Source organism: Theileria equi (assembly GCF_000342415.1).
Source record: "Theileria equi strain WA chromosome 4 map unlocalized gcontig_1105316255041, whole genome shotgun sequence".
Classification (NCBI taxonomy): Eukaryota; Apicomplexa; class Aconoidasida; order Piroplasmida; family Theileriidae; genus Theileria; species Theileria equi.
In genome coordinates, this window is record NW_004668225.1 from 503245 (window position 1) to 522093 (window position 18849).

Sequence of the window (18849 nt, forward strand, 5' to 3'; positions counted from 1 at the left end):
CATTCCTCATAGCTACACATCATTCATACATAAGTTATAACACTCATTCATAGGAACGCCAATGGAAACCTATGATTTTGCAGTAATTGGTGGTGGTCCCGGGGGCCTCGCTGCAGCTAAGGAAGCAGCGAGTCACGGTGCCAAAACGGTTGTTTTTGATTACATAAAGCCATCACCAAAAGGTACTACCTGGGGTCTTGGAGGTACCTGCGTGAATGTTGGATGCATCCCCAAAAAGCTTATGCATTATGCCGCTATCCTTGGCAAGTCTGAACACGATAGAGTGATGTACGGATTTGCTCCATCGGTTGGAGGCCACGATTGGAACAAACTTGTTCAGGTATGTTTATATATCTATATACAACTCAATCATCACTGAGGATACTGGCACGGCCAAACTCTGATGGGACATCCCATTGCATAACTTCCGGAATACAACAATCCTTGCCAACATTCCATCATTGACATTACAGACAGTTCAAAATTACATTCGCATGTTAAACTTTTCATATCGATCCGGCTTATTATCTTCTGGAGTACATTACATTAATGCTTTTGCATCAGTCACTCCGGATAAGCGTATAACATATGAGAAGGATGGAAAGGTAGAGGTATGTTTGACAAGTGAACACTAATACATGATTCGTGGAGTCTGCCTAATGATTTGGATGACTGTATTACTTGGAATGGAGAAAAGACGAGCTAATTTACTCCTTTGGTGGATGTATAATCGGATTTTCTGATCATGGGAGCTTTAGAGGAAACTTTACTGTAAAATTCATTGATGGAAGATTGTAAATGATGGGCTGTGAATAACAATACGAGTCCCCATGAACAAGGAATCTTGCCTACATGAGGGAATAGACAGGGACAACTCTATTACAGGAGGCCCGTTTATTCTTACCATACACTTTATTTTAAATCAATGGATAGAGGATAAAACGAGTGACTATCCCCTTAGTATTCCCCTCTTTCTCTGGAGCAAGTTAGGGTGGGGTGTGCATGAATGGTTCCGTTTGGAAGCCTTCCACGCCGTAGAACTTTTGCAAACAAGAGTACACTTCCGTTTCATTCTGTATAGGTTCGGAGGAGGATGAAGGTTTTTACCATACTCTATGTGTTCCTTCTCGCGGAACTGGGTCGCTGCGGAGATGATTTGGATGCTACCTTGTCCCAAGAGGGTGAGCCATCGCCTCTAGACTCTCCAGGTGAAGTTGATACTCCTGATCTTTTGAATGGAGGAGTTGATGGCACGGCTGTTAATCCTCCAGATCTAGGGGAACACTGGAACTTTGAGAACTCTGAGGATAACGTCGGGGAAGATGATCCAGAACCAGTCGTTGATGGACCACTTGCTGAGGTTCCTGAACCTGTCGTTGGAGTTGATGGTACCGTTGGAGAACCAGTAAAACTTAACTTTGCTAACCTTGGGTGCCCATTAGGAGGATGCTCAAGTTTAGAAGCTCATGTAGAGAATGCTGAACCACTCGTTGAGGACGTAGGAGAAGCAGTTGAAGAACATGCAGAGCCTTTGAATGAAGGGGTTGATGGACTAGTTGATCCTGAACCACTCGTTGAAGAAGTAAACGGTCCAGTTGAAGACCCTGCTGATGTAGTAGAACAGGTATCTCCTGGAGTTGAGGAGGAAGAACATGAGGTAGATGGACCAGTTGGGGAATCTGTAGGATCTAATGAGCTTGACTTCTCCACCCTTGGGTGCCCATTGGGAGGATTCCAAGACACAGAGGTTCCTGTAGATCATCCAGATGAACACTTGGAGGAGGAAGTTGAGCCCGTGGAACCTTTGAATGAAGGGGTTGATGGACCACTTGCTGAGGTTCCTGAACCTGTCGTTGGAGTTGATGGTACCGTTGGAGAACCAGTAAAACTTAACTTTGCTAACCTTGGGTGCCCATTAGGAGGATGCTCAAGTTTAGAAGCTCATGTAGAGAATGCTGAACCACTCGTTGAGGACGTAGGAGAAGCAGTTGAAGAACATGCAGAGCCTTTGAATGAAGGGGTTGATGGACTAGTTGATCCTGAACCACTCGTTGAAGAAGTAAACGGTCCAGTTGAAGACCCTGCTGATGTAGTAGAACAGGTATCTCCTGGAGTTGAGGAGGAAGAACATGAGGTAGATGGACCAGTTGGGGAATCTGTAGGATCTAATGAGCTTGACTTCTCCACCCTTGGGTGCCCATTGGGAGGATTCCAAGACACAGAGGTTCCTGTAGATCATCCAGATGAACACTTGGAGGAGGAAGTTGAGCCCGTGGAACCTTTGAATGAAGGGGTTGATGGACCACTTGCTGAGGTTCCTGAACCTGTCGTTGGAGTTGATGGTACCGTTGGAGAACCAGTAAAACTTAACTTTGCTAACCTTGGGTGCCCATTAGGAGGATGCTCAAGTTTAGAAGCTCATGTAGAGAATGCTGAACCACTCGTTGAGGAGGAACCAGAGCCATTTTTTGAGGAAGTAAAAGGACCAGTCACCTTGGACCTGGCACATGTAAACAAGGGTGCTGTTCATGTACTGGCAGATGTCGTAATGGGTGATCTTAAGGTGACCTATTACTATCCAAAAACGGATTGCTTATTCGACAAGGTTGTGGATGGAGAAAAGACAATATGGAAGAGAGAGGGAGAAGAAGTATGCTTGGTTGCCTACACGTTTTTGAAGGATAATGAAACCTTTGTTGTTGTGGTGTTAAGAAATAATGGATTGAAATCTAAAAAGTACAAGAAGGACCGTGGAGGAAATTGGTTCGTTGAGGAAAGGTCGAATCTTCGAGGCAGGTGAAACCTGAACCTTTGAGACAATGCCCATTATGTTACTGAGAATATCAGATCATATGTTCATACATCACTAGTTCCAGTTACCCTAGACACTCTCAATTTTGATTCCTCTCTGTAATCATTCGATCATTATTATAACATCCTTGGCAAACTTATAATTCCGAAATATGGATCAAATTTACCCACACTAACCATTGGTAGAAAGAGTATGGACTACCTCTGGAGATAGGGGATGCACCAATTACTACGTCTCCTTTTTACACCCAGAAATGCTAATGACCAAAGTTTATAGGATTTGAAAAGTCGGTGGAATATGAAAGATTACATAGGGGTTTCATGAAAAACTGGATAAAGTGAACAATGGTCTTGTATAAACTCAAACTTTTTTCATAGACATGACTAGTCTATATTGAAATGCAGTTTTTATAAATGATGAAGCTTTAGTCGGATATCCTAACAAAAATGCAGTCATCACATTAGGTTCTCTCACAAATATTCCTTTATACGCATTAATCGCATTTGAATTTAGGAAATCATCGCAAAAAATATCCTGATAGCAGTTGGAGAACGTCCATACATCCCTGAGGACGTTGAAGGTGCTCAGGACTGTGCAGTTACATCTGATGATCTCTTTAAGCTAAAAAAGTCACCTGGAAAGACCCTAGTTATTGGAGGTTCTTATGTTGCTCTTGAATGCGCTGGTTTCTTGACCGGACTTGGACACGATGTAACTGTGTCGGTAAGGTCTATTTTGCTTCGTGGGTTCGATCGTCAGTGTGCTGAAAAGGTTGGAGATCTTATGGAAGCCACTGGAACTAAATTCCTCTACAAGGTCCTTCCAAAGGCTATGAAGAAGTTGTCAACCGGGCAGATTGAGGTTATCTTCACCGACGGTTCCGTTGACACATTCGACACTGTTCTTTATGGAGTTGGAAGAGTCCCACTAGATAATGTAGAGGAATACAAGAAAATTGGCGTGCAATTTCAAAATGGGCATATTGTAGCTCCTAATGAGGATACTGGAGTCCCTGGAGTTTACGCAGTTGGTGATATCTTGGATGGGAGACCGGCACTCGCTCCAGTTGCTATAAAAGCTGGAGAATTGCTGGCTAGGAGGATCTTCCTTGGGGCAACCGAGCAGGTTTGTTATCCATTCGTTACTCTTACATCATCCATTCAGATGAACTATGACAATATTCCTGTATGTGTGTACACCCCTTTCGAATATTCAAGTTGCGGTCTTACTGAAGAAAAGGCCGTTGAACTATACGGAGATGCTTCGCTTGATGTCTTCCTTAAGGAGTTCACATCTTTGGAGCTCTCAGCTTCTCATAGGGAAAAGGCGGAGAATGCCAGGAAAGATGAGTATGACGTTGATCTTCCACCAACGTGCCTCGTAAAGCTCATTTGTCTAAAGGATACCGGAAGAATCCTGGGAGCCCATTTTGTTGGTCCAAATGCAGGTGAAATTATGCAGACACTTGCAGTTTGCATAAGGCTTGGAGCTACAAAGAAGGATTTTGATGAGACAATTTCGATCCACCCTACCGATGCTGAGAGTTTTATGGGTCTTTCAGTTACTAGGGCATCTGGAGTTTCCTGGGTCGCCTCTGGCGGTTGTGGAGGTGGACGTTGCGGTTAATGCAAACACAAGACGAATAGCATGTAAACTCACGAACTCGACACAATCAATACGAATGCAAAGGATAATATAATCATAAGTATTACTATAAAGCGTAATAAACTTGAGATTATTTCTACTCGTTATCTCTCTTCCATTCTTCTAGGCGCCCTTCCCACATTCTCCCTATAGACCATTCTAGGTACCCCTGTCCTCCGGAGGCTATTGCCGGTCTCTGGTCACCCATCCTCCACCTAGAAACCCCTATAGACCACCGTCAGTAGCATAGATTACCGGACGACCCATTTTGGGCAAAAGTCATCAAGATAGTCGGCCGCCCTGGTGTGTCTCGCCGACTGTGTGGACCCTGGACATTCACTTTGAGTTTTATCGGCAATGTGGCCAATTTACACCTGCAATCCCGTAAAACTACCGATCTGCTCTGAAAGTTAACATTTGGCACCGATTTTAGGGCAAAAAAATCGCAGAAAAATCGCTCAATGGACGTCTGGAGTCGAAACGTTCCATAGACCAGGATTTTGACCAGAAAATCGGATATTTAGAGACTATACAAGATGGTAAGTTGATGTGTGACTTGTAGGATGGAAGAGTTGGCCAAACACCGGCTATGGATGGCCTTGGAGACACAGCTCCGAATTCACGGCTCTAATTGCGGCTACAGTGATGAAATGTATGGATGATATGGTCATGAGTGAATGAGTTGAGTGTTGAGACTGGTATGCACATTTTTGGCCCCTAGAGACGAATAGCAGAGCAGTGAGATGGATAGGCAATAGAGTACAGAAGAGCATATATACTCAGTAGACAATCCATACTGTACTACTGAGGACTGCGTTGATAGTTGTTCATCTTGTCATTCTGTGGACACTCTCTGACGGTGAGCTAGTTGTGAGGGAGGATGAATGTATAGATGAGTAGATAGGATATTCTCATGGATCTCAGAGTTTTGAGAGGATTTTGAGATAGAGCCAACTTGACCATGAATGACGACTACAATAATTGTAGATGTACATAACCGATGCAGACATAGAAGATGTAAGTGTAGAGGGGGTAAAGGAGGTAACATCTCCATAAGAGCGGGACCCGTAGGAACAGGAGATTTTGGATATTGTACCCATGAAGCCATTGAGAAAAAGTCAAATATATCCAAAGTCATATGGACAAATGTTCCACTCGAGAGGGTGGGATTTCTCCATGCGTTTGAGGAGCTAGCATCTGTTACAGTATACTACCATAAAACTCACGATAAGGATAGACGTTACATAAATAAGCCCCTTCTAATAAGGGTTAAAGGCAAGAGTTACAGTGGAACACATTGGTATGAAAATGTTGGAACCTATGATAATAGAAGATGGTGGAGGATTGATAAAGAAGCAAAATCGGGTAGTTATCCAAATAGAGATGAATACAATTCATGTTCTCAATTTGAGAATAAGTTGAAATCAGTTGCATGTAGACTACATGGACTTCATGGGATAAATATAGACATTTCTGGCACTCAGAATATTGACTGTGCAGTTTGTAGCGAACAGGACTATGTAACATTTAGACAAGAGAATCCCACTAAAACATCTAGCTACGTAAGGCATGAATATAGTGGGAAATTTACGGAAAAATCTATTCTGCTCCACCGTAGCAATCAGGTTACGTATAGGATGATCTCGTCAATGAGGAGAAGCTATTATGTCCAGTTTCAACTTGATGATAGTAATGTCCAGACAGTATCAGTGTACTACTGGAATGATGATTGTGCTCACAATAATCCACTTTTGATACAAGTAGAACTTAAAGGCAATATATCATTCTGGCTCGAAAATACCAGCGTTCTTGGTAACGATGGAAAGGTTAGACATGATAAATGGAAGGTTTTAGGGAGAGATGAAATCAATAGGCTAGACAAAAAAGGTCCAGATCTCCAATGTAAACTTGATGTTCTCAATTGTATCTATAACAGAGTTGTACAAGTTAACATTGGGGAGAAAAAAAGCTGTCATGAGACAAAACATTATCTACACAGAAATAGAATTAGTTATGGATACGGAGAAGTTTTAGGAACCTATCCAGTTTTGTATGCTCACACGTATGAGAAGAGTCCGGAATGTAATAAAGAATCTTTCAACGTATCTGAGATCACCGTAAATGGTCAGCCACAAAATTTCGAACCTAATCCCCTACCATTCAAGGATGTCAAGAAGCTTTTAGCATATGTATCTCCCTGTGACCCAAAAACGCCATTCCTCATCTGTGTTGAATCTGGTGATAAACCTAAGAATCCTTATAAATGGTATGTTAAACAAGCAAAGGGGGCAGATTGGGAGGTCTATAAAGACCTCCCTGGACGATACGAAAAACCACCAGAAGAGGCTGTATCAGATATTGGAAATTTTTTTCAAAATGTTAAAGGTACTCTTAAATTAAACGACTGTTATGTATCAACTTCTGACAAAGGAATTATGTTTAATATTAGGAAGACACTAAGTGCTGGGCAGAACTCTATTACATACACCGATATATTAGATCCTAAAAGTACTCCAGTTATTGTCACTAAATCTGATGATACTCCTTTACTTGGTTTCTTTAAGAATGTTCACAGGCCAGCTACAAACAACAGCAGTGTTTTTGTTCTAAATGAATATTTAGCCGATGGGTCAAAGTTTCAATCCAAGATCCAGGGTGTAAAAAATTTTCATGTATACTTTTGGAATGGAAATGATAATACACCTATCCTACTCGGAATCAAAAAGAGTACTGAGAAAGACTTTAAGTACTATTCTTATTATGGACCCGGAGAACATGGTAAATGGATACAGGGTAGTTATGAAAAGCTAGTTTCTACCGATCTAAATTATATGCTAGATGATCAAAACTGTTATAGGAATAGTGCTATTCCCATAAACCTTATGGAACCTAAAAATCTTGGAGTATTCAAGTCCAGTAAAAATCAATCAAAATGCTTAACAAACGGGCTTGTAACTCCATCTACACAACCACAACTTCCAAACGGAGCCGAAAATTACTACAAAGTCGATGCATATCAACTCTCAAATAATAAAAGAGTTTCTAGAATTACATTTAACGATAATCCCACTAACATAATTCCTCCCTATAACGAAGATGGACCATTGTTACATATTTACAGCTGGAAAAATTCCGGAATACCTCTGCTTGTTGAGTTGATCAGGAAGGATGGATCAGACTGGTTTGAGAATCTTGGAGAGGGTCCAGATTATACAAAATGGATGAAAATTTTTAGAGGAGATGAAGAATTTTATACTCAAGAAAGTGATCCAACTAATAAAACCCTGCAGGATACTCTAACAACAAAGTTAAATGAAGTAAATTGTAGAGTACATGGTGTTGTCCAGATAGACATCTCAAAAACATATGGTAGATACTGTCATACTGGGTGCCTTTCAGGTAAGATAAAGGTTACTCCATCTGAAGAAAAGATTCCTGAGTACAGTGTTTATGAGCATGCTCCTGTGGGTCTAGGGAAGGCCACCTTTAAAGTTTCTTCTATTTTATATTATGGTGTTGAACAACGTCTTGGAATATTTAGTACACCTAAAGAAATTTCCAAGGTTAAAGTATACTTCCCAAACTGTCCTGGAGGTGCTCCAGTTGCCATAAAAATTGAACAAAATGGAGAACATGAAATTTGGCTTGAGAGAACATATAATAAGTGGGCTGAAAATACAGAAAAGTTTAAAGGTAAAGATGAAAATACCACGGCATTGAAAGGTCTCCTAGATAAGATAAAAATGGATACGAGTGCATGTAATCCATCTCAAAACCCACCTTCTCAGCCATATCTAGAACTATATGAAAACCAAGATAGTGATAATGATCGTTTTAACTTGCTGAAACTAGCTGATGATATTGATAATGGAATGGAAGAACGAAGTAACGGTGGTGTTATTGAAGTGTATGATGAGGATATAGAAGAAGAGTTAATGAGTGAGTATCTCAATAATACCCTTTCTAGTGTTAAACATTCTTCCACCGCTACTGAATCTATGACCTTAACAGCTTCTGCTAAGGCTCCTGGTCATAGTCCCATATTTGCACATCAAAAGTCAGCATATACAATTATCATAGACATAAAGGAGAAGCCTGATGGACAAGAAACTTCTACGACATATCCTCCTGGAGGATCTCCCGAACAACAAGTTGAAGTAACTAAGTTCGAGGAACCACACGGTTCTTGTTTCAAGATGTTCACACATGAGGCACTAGCTGGACAGCCTTTCATGGTTAGGGAAGTTCAGTATAATGGTATGGGTGTTCCAAACATAAGACCTACTGGTCCCATTTATGATTACTCTGTATGGTACTGGAGTGGAGATAGGGACAATTCTCAGCCTCTTTTAGTAGAAATTGAGAAGGAAAACAGTGAATTTGTATATTATTATAGAGGCGGAACCAGTATATCTAATTGGACTGAGCTTTCTGACTATAAAGACCCTTCTAAACCACTGGAAGGTGAACCCCTTGAGACTCATCTTGACGAACTTAACTGTCGACGTAACGGCGTTGTTGTAATGGATCTATCCTTCAGAAATTCTCATACTCATGCTAAAAAGTCATACTGTTGCGGTAAAGACCATACTGGTGGTAAAAAGGTATCTGTTACCGATAGAACAATTTCCTGTAAGAAGTCGAGTCACAACACAAATCACCTTACATACTATAAACACGATGTTACCTCAGGAACTAGACTCGCAAAGATTATATATTATGAAAATAGTGGAAGTGATAGGAAGAGGATAAAGATTACTGACCTTAAATTACCTACTACAGAAAAGGTTACAGCCTACGCCTTTTACTGCACAGGGAATGAGCCCGTACTAATCTACGTTCAAGGTGGAATCCCTGGCGTTAACAAGTGGTACAAGAAGTCCTCCAGTGATACATGGGAAGAAGTCCTTGGTATATCAAGTGACCCAGAGAATATTAAGGACTGTAGCAGTAAAGGCTGGAGTGCACTTGTTAAGGCGATAAATTGTCCCAGCTACTTGAAGTGTAATAATACTCAATCCTTGTCTCAACCAACTACTTCTGGTGCGGATACTCCTGGACCTACTCGATCTAAGGGTGAAGATGGCGGTCAAGGTAGAGTGGGAGCTAGTGGAAATAATCAGGTTACTGGTAGGACAAGTGAGCATTATGATAGATTATTAAGTTCACTTTTTGGTATTGCTCAAGACATACTTACTGGAGCAGCCGGTACTTTAGCAAAAACATTGTCGAGTCCTAAAGGTACTGAAACTACTGATCGTACTAGTTATGTTCCTAAAGAACCTCAATCTCCTGACCTTAAACAAAAAGATGCTGCTGTCTCACCTGGAAAAGCTGATATTACTCAAGCCGCTCTTAGACCTGAACCTCATCAACTTCCTGCTCTCTCATCTGACCTAAATGCTAATATTAATGGTGGATATCCTCCATCTGTAGTTGCTGGAAGACAAAGCCCCGGTATTACTATTCCATCTGGTAATGGAGCAAGATTTAAAGTTGATGTTCCTGGTTCTATACTTAATGTTGTTGATAGTGATAAAGCTTACGCTGTTCTATCTCCTACTGAATCTGGAACTCTGACGGGTCTAGGTCCAGGAATACCAGGACAAAGACCATTGCCAGTAGATAGATTAGTAGGAGTACCGTCTTTACCAGCAGGGGGCCCAGAAAGGGCACCACCAAGGTCATCTTTGGTTTCACTACCAGGATGGACTTCAGGGGCACTAGCTACCAGTGGTCTTGATGGACTTAGAGGACATACCAGTGATATTGGTGATAATAGTGAAGCTGTTGGACCTGATTCTCAAGAACCTGATACTAATGAAGGTGAAACTAGTGGAGCTAAAGGACCTCCTCCTCAAGCTATTGCTACTGAAGAATCTTCTCCTGAACCTGCTCCTCCTACTGCTGAAGAACCTGAATCTCTTGTTGAAGCTCCTCTTACTGTTGGTCTAGGATCATGGTTAACCTTTGGAGCATCCTCTGGCACTGTTGCCGGAGCTGGTGGTCTTACTGGACTTGGTTGGTGGGCGTTTAAACGTTCTAGAGGAGACCCTTGGGTTAGACAGATATAGGGGTCTATGGACTCTCCATTAGGGAGACTAGGGACTCTATACTGATTAGTTGGTCTTAATTTGTTGGTTTGTTGTAGATGTATATGAGAACTTCATTTAGGCTTATGGATTTCTCTAAAATACTGAAACAGTGTTTAAAGACTATTTTTGAAGTATCTTATGGAATAGTTGAACATTCTACAAGGGTATTACGGGATATATAGGTTCTTGTTACGAATACATTCCATTAATTACCAAAAATGTCTCACACTCACCCATTTCCGTATCATTCTGACAACAGTATCTTTATACCTCATCAATACACTTACACAACACATTTGTAGGCTCAAATGTACAAACTTGGAAAGAGAACCAGGCCCTCAGAACCCTCTGAGGGAAACAACAAAGTGCAGATAACGTCAGAGTCTGTAAAAAGAAATCTGGATAACAATGTAAAGAATAAAGATAATGATACTAAAGATCAAAAGAAATCGCAGGATTTACTTTCCCTCTTCACAAGTTGTATGACTGCCTTGTCTACTAACAAAATTTGTAGCAAGAATGCCTTTGAGGTTGGCATTATCGACCATATGGATGACTTGGTGCAACTACAAGGAGATTCAGAGGATGAAGACGAGGCATTTGAAGGCACAAAAAGAGTCAGCTTTACCACCGCTTCTCGTGTAGTTGAGGGAGCATGTAAAGTTTATGGCTATCGTGTCGAGGCTCTTTACGACAAGACGTATAGTGTTTTAATGAATGTGCATTCCGTGAACAAAACAGATGCGCCAAAAGCTACCAGGAAGAGTAAAGTTTCAAGGACAGGAACTCTTGCCAGCACATTGGCCCCGGAAGCAGAGGTCACTTTAAACGAACTTCCAGTGGATGACATTTCTCTAGACCCGTACTTTTTAAAAATTTCTTCCCTATTTGATCAATCTGGAGCCCAGGGTCTCTTACTTAATAACCTGATAATTAATAAGGATCTCTCTATTAACCTTAAAACAGAGGCAGATGTCTCAACTGGCACTTCATTAGCTCTAGTACCTTCCAATGAAGTGGAAGGTTCAAATCCCAAGGAGCAGGTACACCGTGCTCTGGATGATGTTAATATGTTAGATGATAAAGTTGGAAATGGAATAGGTGATCGGGATCGCAGCTATCGCTCCATTTCTACTACATCTGATTTTGAAAATTTGCAAATCGCAGGCACACCGGATATCGGAGAGCTAACTATTGAAGTCGCAGAGCCTCTTGTAGATTTAGCATCTTCTGATGCGATTGTATCATATCAAGATGTAGATGATACTATGTTTTTAGATGAGACAAAGGGACGTGATGCTATAGCAAACCCTAAGGATGCATCAGGAGATGGGAGGAACATCCTAGTTGATGGTCAGAAAATTTACGACATAATAGCAAACTGGAGTCTCCCGTTGGACTTCAAATCGCAATTTTGGGATGCTCAAGAAACAGTGGATGGGTCTTCCATGGATATATATTTGGAAAAATTAGCAAAGATGCAGATACTGCCGGAGCTTGGCTATTTTAAACGAGAGTTGGAGGGTATCAATACAAAGATTTACAGACTAAAGAACCCAAATGCACTGGTAGATGAAGTTGATGCACCACTAGAGATCGCAGATGCTCCTCTTTCCGGTTCTGCATCTGTTTGTGATGCTTTAGATGGACGTAGCTCCAGTGATTATACGGGTGATGTAGATTATGAAATGGATAACGCTGACTGTATGGACGGCGGACTAGATGGCTATGACTATCTTGATGATGCAAATAGCCAAGAATTTTACACAGAGAATCAAAAGGTTTCACTAATGGACCGTTTGGATGCAATAGATATTGAGGGGGCAACGAAGTTTTCCTTTTATAAAAAGGCCACTGAATCATACTCGTTGTACAGAAAAACTGTAAAACCGTATTTCATAAAGAAGGAAATTGGTTCCCCGCAAGCAAATTCCCCTAAAAGTCCAGAGTGCAAAGTTGCAGTTAAATCAGAAATGAGTCTTAACGAATCAATCATGACTTATCTAGGCAGGGCACTTGTTGATGAATTGGATACTATAGAACTTTCACTTCCCTCCAAAGTGGCAAAGAAACAAGAGGATGTTCCCGACTTTACTACGTCTGTATACAAGTTTGACAATCGTTTCTTTACAACCCTTAATGTTTGCGAAAATAGACTAGTAAAGTTATCAAACGATAACCAATGGCTCTTTGATGAGGAGAGGGATAACCCAGTCATACAGATTATATATACTGGACCAGAAATTTCCACATACAAGAGTATAGAGAGTGATTTTGGTGGGAGTTGCTATGACGAGTACATGGACTGTATAGAAGGAGATGTTATGGAGGAAACGCCAATGGACGTTGGAGGGGCACCGGGAGAATCAAATGTCTCTGGATATATCGATATTTTAAAGATTAAGAAAACACTTTCAGAAATTATACACAACCAAGCAAGTGATAACACCATAGACTTTGAAAAGGCGGTCAAAGCAATACTAGAGAGACTCTCGCAGGAGGAAAAGGACGTTTTGAGCCCACATGTTCTCTTTGTGTGCTTATTGCATGTTTGCAATGAACAGAATCTATTTTTGCAGCAACCGGAACCGCTACATGATTTTCAGATTCTGCTCAATGCTTCCACCGAACAACACGCAAAGTGTGCATAATTTGCGAGTATTACCATGAATTGCCAAAGTTTAAAGGAACAAGCACCATAGTAAGTTGAATGTCTTGATTACACCTCTTGTAGGATCCCAAACGGATAATCGAATAAATAATAGGAGATCTTACATGATTATACACGTTCTGAGTAAAGCTGCCTTTATAAAGCACCAAGTCATCAAACTATGTGTTTGGGACTTGTAAGGTGCCTTTTTTGGAGGAGCCCCTCTTACATGAGTATTCAATTATATATCAGGTACTCTTTACAACGATGAATTAAACAGTATTAAGGCCTTTTAACTCCTGAGAATGACTCCTAAAGAATCCTTCATGAATGCTCCTACCTTTGAGACTAGGTAAGATTACAGGCTAAATGCAGAGCTATAGGGGATATAGAGTGATTTATCAACTGAAAAAATCTTTATACCTTTCAAAAGTATTCAAAACCCATAAAAACTATTGTCTGGAGTATGGAAGAAGAAGAGAATGAACAGAATCTCTTCCTATACCCCATGCATCAATGGCATTACACATTCTTCCTATACCCCATGGATTCTGTCTACTTTTCTTCCTCTTCATTCCTCCACTCATATTCTCCAAGTATCATGGGCCTAAAACACTATATACTAATCAAGGATCTCATGGCGTATCATAGTGGATGAACGGAGGAGAGATGAAGGTCTTTTTCATTCTTGTGGCAACTTGTCTACTAGGGTTCTGCCATTGCAAGAGGTCCAGAGCTATCACTGATAGACCAGTTACGGATGAATTAGACGACTTTGCAGAGGATGAAGTTGTCAACGAGTGTCACATAGGAGAGAAAAGGAGAAGTGGACTGAGAGGCAGAGGGCAAAGTTGGGATATGGACAGTACTGCTGTCTATGAAGAAGAGTATACTCGATCCTTTAGTCGTAGACGTAATGATGAAAGTATAGCATATATAGCTGCGGAGGATTCAAGGAGACTACCTTACTCTAGACATACTATCACTTTAGACATTTTTAGTCTAACTTCATCTCTGTGCCAATGCTTTGGGTATTCCTTTGCCGGTAATGCAATGAGGTTAGTGGTTCCAAAGAATGGTATTACTGTTACACAGATCATGAAGGGTGAAGAAAATGTTTGGACTCCTTCATCCGGCGAGATATTTGACCATGCTAAAGTCTACCTAAACAAGGATGATGAACCAGAACTTGTTCTTGTAGTGGCAAAGACATCCACTAAAGTAAAGGAGCATTATCTGGAGCTTAAGGATGGTGAGGAATGGCAGGATTGCACTGGGAACCATGAAGAAATGATTGAGGATTTAAGGAATCCTGTCCAATGTATTTCCGACTTTGACATCGATCTTTTTGCTTATGAGGATACTGATGAATGCAGAATCTTTGAGGTAGATCTTTTGGGAGTTACTACAAAACACTTTTATCCAAGACCTGGCCATTTTGCCACGAGAGTTATGGATGGTAATAGGGAGTTGTGGAAATCCCCAAAATATTCTCATCAATCGGGAAGTAAAGTGTTACGGAGTAGCAAATATGATGATCGTTGCCTTTCTTGTCTTATATATAAGAAAGGGATTGTGGAACTACTTGAGGTGACAGTTGTAGAATATGGTTCTACACAGTATAAGTACTTTGAAAATACTTTTGGATCATGGAATGAAATTGATAAGAAAGTGTTCGACAAAAAAGCGGACGAGACACAATATGAAGAATATGAAGAACCTATAAGTTATTTCGCTTCCAAGGTAGATACCTCACTATTCTATATTGAAGAAGCAGAGGAAGATACTGTTAAGTTTCTTAAACTTACTGTAAAGTACGGTGTTAAGGCTACTGAGCTCAAGTATGATGAGAAGCAGATATGGTCTTCTACCTGGATGGTTGGTTCCCCTTGCTCTTCTGCATTACTGTACATGGACAAAGGTAGACCTACACTGGCTGTTATAAAGACAAGGAGTAGTAGTGGCACTAAATCCACGGTATATAAGTACTATGATGGTAACAAGTGGAGGGATACTAAAGAAGATGACCATAAGGAGAAGCTGGCTGAGCTAAAGGAGAAATGTAGGCCTGGAAGAATTCTAGACATTTCAAAAAAGAATAGTTCGGTAGGCACATATTATTATCATTGTCATCACAACACATGTTTACACACTTTTGATCTCTACAATGTCAATGTGGCCAAAGTAGTAGATGGTGAATATATCATTTGGAGAGCCACTGCAGACACTGACCAAAAGTGCACACATGTACAAATTGCCGTTGTGGGAGATAGAGAAACTTTGACGCTAACGATACAATCTGATAGGGAAAGACTGATAAAATTCAGGAAGGAAGGTCGTAGATGGCAAAGGGTTTAAGAGCCTTCTCATTGATACTCCCTATAGAAATAACATACCATCCACCTTGTATGTGAATGCTATAGCAATAAATGTAGTATAAATCTCCAAACTGCTTCTGTAGAGATGATAAATTTCTCATGCATGCTACATGTACTCTTATGGGATGTTTGGACGTATGTAGATACATTTAGGAGATTGCAATGACCCTGCATTTATTGCTATAGCATTCACATACAAGGTGGGTGTGACCATTCCTCAGTCATTCTGTAACCTTGCAGACCATACATTGTCTCTGTAAAGTATCTAGAGTACGCATTTTGGCGAGGCAGTGAATGGGTAGATAGGCGGCGTTCAGGCTGACTAGAGAAGAACTCGGGACTTGTCGAAGCTGCAACACTCACACATTACACTAGAATCGACGCATATAGCCATTCCACACTATGGAGGAGCAAAGGTATCCATTACATTCCATAGCTACCATTCAGTGTCGAGCGACTAGACAAGAGTTCTGGGAATTTTGGAGCAATACGCAGCATCTTCTTCATATCCTGAGGCGCAAATAAAATGGTACAGACTACAGAAATGGTATAGAGGTACTATGGAATAAAGAATGGAAGAATTTGTACTATTTTTTGAATCTTCTTCCTGGTACCCCAGATGTCTAGGAATAAACGAGAACTCCGTTTCTTCTTCATTCTCGGTACCAAGTCTCTACAAGATGACAGGAATATGAATATCCTAGTGGTATTCTACACTCTGTTCCTGTCTATAGTTTGTAGCTCAACGGATTCTCGAGATGGTGGAAGTAACGGATCGACCGGGTCTTTAGTATCCAAAATCGACGGTTCACTGTTTAACACTAAGGAGTGTAGCTACAGCGGAGTTCCACTCTTGGCCTGTAACGCGAAACCTGGTGTTTTAGCTAAAGAATTCAAGTATGGAGGTGAGACCATATGGAAGAACTCCAGAGGTTCATGCCTATCGGCTTTAATTTACTTTAAAGGGGATAAGCCGGAAGTAGTAACGCTACAGTATAGAGAGAATGGCAGGGATCGCACTCTCTTCCTCCATTATAATGGTAAAAAGTGGGAACATAAAAAGGAAGAACACGAAAGGAAGCTTAGGGAGCTGAAAGAAGCTCCTTCTCCAGTCGCCAAGTCAGCAGGAAGAGTGGATGCCACTCTGGATATCTTGAAGCCAGACAGAGGATCAGTACATGTTGGTGGCGACGACAAGGACGGAGTAGCTAAAAGGGTCTTTACTCCAAAGGATGGCTTTGCTCTGACCAAGGTTCTCATCAGGGGAGCTCCCATCTGGAAGGCTAAAGCTGGTCAGAAGTGTACCCTTGTAGAAGCTTACAGCAAGGGAGACTCCATACTGGTCTACTTAAAGGTTGATACTGGCACTGGATTAGATTTAAAATACCTTGAGAGAGTAAATGGTAAATGGAAGGACGTCACTACTACAGACTTTTACCGGAAAATTGGAGCAATGAGAATGAAGAAAGAGGAATCTCCAGAGGAAGAGAGAGAAAGGCACCTGAAACGTGCCGAGAAGGAACGAGAAGCAAGTAGAAAGGCCTTGTCTGCCCAATTGGCTAGAAAGAATGTTCCAATCCTCAACCTTGAAAGTCCTAACGAGTCCAGGGTGAGTGTAGAGACAAGGGAAGATAAGGGACTTGAGAAGAAGGAATATTATATAAAGCGTGGTTCTATTACTTCTATCGTTGAAGGCGAGGCTACTCTATGGAAGGCTTCTGGAAAGGAAAAGTTTGTATTTGCGAGACTATTTTCCAGAGAAGAGTATTCTCTCGCCCTCCTTTGCGTTCATACGGGTGTCAAGGATGAATTTAAGCATTTTGAAAAGGTGGGAGGAGAGTGGATATCCATAGAGAAGGAGGATTATGACAAGAAGCTAAAAGATCTCAGGAGTGGTGTGACTACTAAACCTGCTCAGGATAAGTTTACGGGAGCTCTTCAGTCACTCCCTCCCAGTGATGAATATCCAGAAGCCCAGCCAGACAAGCAAGAGATTTTTAATTGTAGAGAAACTTCCAATTATAATAAATCTGCCGTTATAACAAGATACGGTGGACCAAACAGCTTCCAAGAGCTAGAAGAGTTTGACGAATATGGCGACGGTAATTCTGAAAGCGATCTGCTGTGGAATGAGATTGTGCATGCGCTCAATGGAGGCAATGTTGAAATTGAATCCCCAATTGGTGGCAGGAGGAGAATGAAGCGTTTTGAAGGGGACACTCCTTACACTGGTCTGGATGAGATTATCAACTGGTCCTATTTGGAAAATGTTCCCATGAACAAGAGTAAGGAGAGAGGGAGTTGTCACGTATCTGATCCTTCTCACTTGAATACTTGCAAGAATGTGAGCGGTATGGAAAAGGTTACAACGTCTCTCTTCTTTCCAACATTTCAGAGTGACACAGTTATTAATGTCTCAAAGTATAATCCAACCTTCTACAATCTTTACGACTATCATTTTGACGATATAATCACGAGACTTATTGTTCCTTTGAATGGGACAGAGATAACAAACCTGAGTTACAGTGGACATTTCATATGGAATTCACGGGAAGGGGAGAGTTTGGTGTATGCCACGATCCATCTGAGGGAGACTGTACCAGTCCTGGTCTACATTTTAAAAAACAGTCCCTCTGTGAATAAAACCGAGACGATGTTGAGAACAAATCATGGATGGAGACTCATAGGAAACTACCCTGGTGCCTTCAAGAGCATCCCTAGACCTGATGTAGTTAAATTCCACTGTACTATAGACCTCACTTGCCCCGACCATGGAAGAATCAAGGTCTTTGACACCGTCATTGGTGGACTTAAAACCCAATTCTTTGTTCCTCGACCGGGATTTTCTGCCGATAAAATCTCTCACAAAGGCGCCATCCTTTGGAGATCTCCAGAGTCTGAAAATTCAGGGAAAGAATCCCAGTGGAGAGCCGTTCTCGTGAGGGTTTACCTGAGGGGCAATTCCTGCTTCCTTGTAAAGGCTACATTAAAGTCAAAAGGAGGTTCATTTAGTTCCGTCAACTACGTTCACTTGAATGAAAAGTGGTTTGAATTGGATGAACATGAATCCGAGAAGGCGAAATGGGCACTAAAGTCTTATGGAGGTCTGCAGGAGTGACCATAGACATTTTTAAACACGCACCCTTGGTGTCTTTAAATGCAGTTTATCTCCAACTCACATTATGGAGATGATAAGTTTTTTCATAGACAGTACATGGTAAGTTAATGGCTTATTTATGGAATGGTTTATAATAAACCACAGGACTATTA

The 18849-nt window shown here is 41.1% G+C and overlaps 5 protein-coding genes across 5 annotated transcripts; all 5 read left to right on the forward strand.

Moving 5' to 3' along the window:
* Positions 1 to 61: 61 nt before the first annotated feature.
* BEWA_047060 (thioredoxin and glutathione reductase family member protein) lies at positions 62 to 4438 on the forward strand (the record flags this gene model as incomplete). The annotated part of the gene is made up of 4 exons (XM_004831637.1): positions 62 to 340; positions 474 to 611; positions 3326 to 3937; positions 3977 to 4438. The coding sequence occupies 4 exons, from the start codon at positions 62 to 64 to the stop codon at positions 4436 to 4438; spliced, it is 1491 nt and encodes a 496-aa protein (XP_004831694.1).
* A 983-nt stretch (positions 4439 to 5421) lies between these two features.
* On the forward strand, positions 5422 to 10530 carry BEWA_047070 (hypothetical protein; the record flags this gene model as incomplete). The annotated part of the gene is made up of 1 exon (XM_004831638.1): positions 5422 to 10530. One exon carries the CDS (start codon positions 5422 to 5424, stop codon positions 10528 to 10530), a length of 5109 nt encoding a protein of 1702 aa, XP_004831695.1.
* Positions 10531 to 10859: 329 nt separating this feature from the next.
* Positions 10860 to 13202, forward strand: BEWA_047080 (hypothetical protein; the record flags this gene model as incomplete). The annotated part of the gene is made up of 1 exon (XM_004831639.1): positions 10860 to 13202. The coding sequence occupies one exon, from the start codon at positions 10860 to 10862 to the stop codon at positions 13200 to 13202; it is 2343 nt and encodes a 780-aa protein (XP_004831696.1).
* A 668-nt stretch (positions 13203 to 13870) lies between these two features.
* BEWA_047090 (signal peptide containing protein) lies at positions 13871 to 15559 on the forward strand (the record flags this gene model as incomplete). Its single annotated transcript, XM_004831640.1, has 1 exon — positions 13871 to 15559. One exon carries the CDS (start codon positions 13871 to 13873, stop codon positions 15557 to 15559), a length of 1689 nt encoding a protein of 562 aa, XP_004831697.1.
* Positions 15560 to 16270: 711 nt separating this feature from the next.
* On the forward strand, positions 16271 to 18697 carry BEWA_047100 (hypothetical protein; the record flags this gene model as incomplete). Its single annotated transcript, XM_004831641.1, has 1 exon — positions 16271 to 18697. One exon carries the CDS (start codon positions 16271 to 16273, stop codon positions 18695 to 18697), a length of 2427 nt encoding a protein of 808 aa, XP_004831698.1.
* Positions 18698 to 18849: the final 152 nt, after the last annotated feature.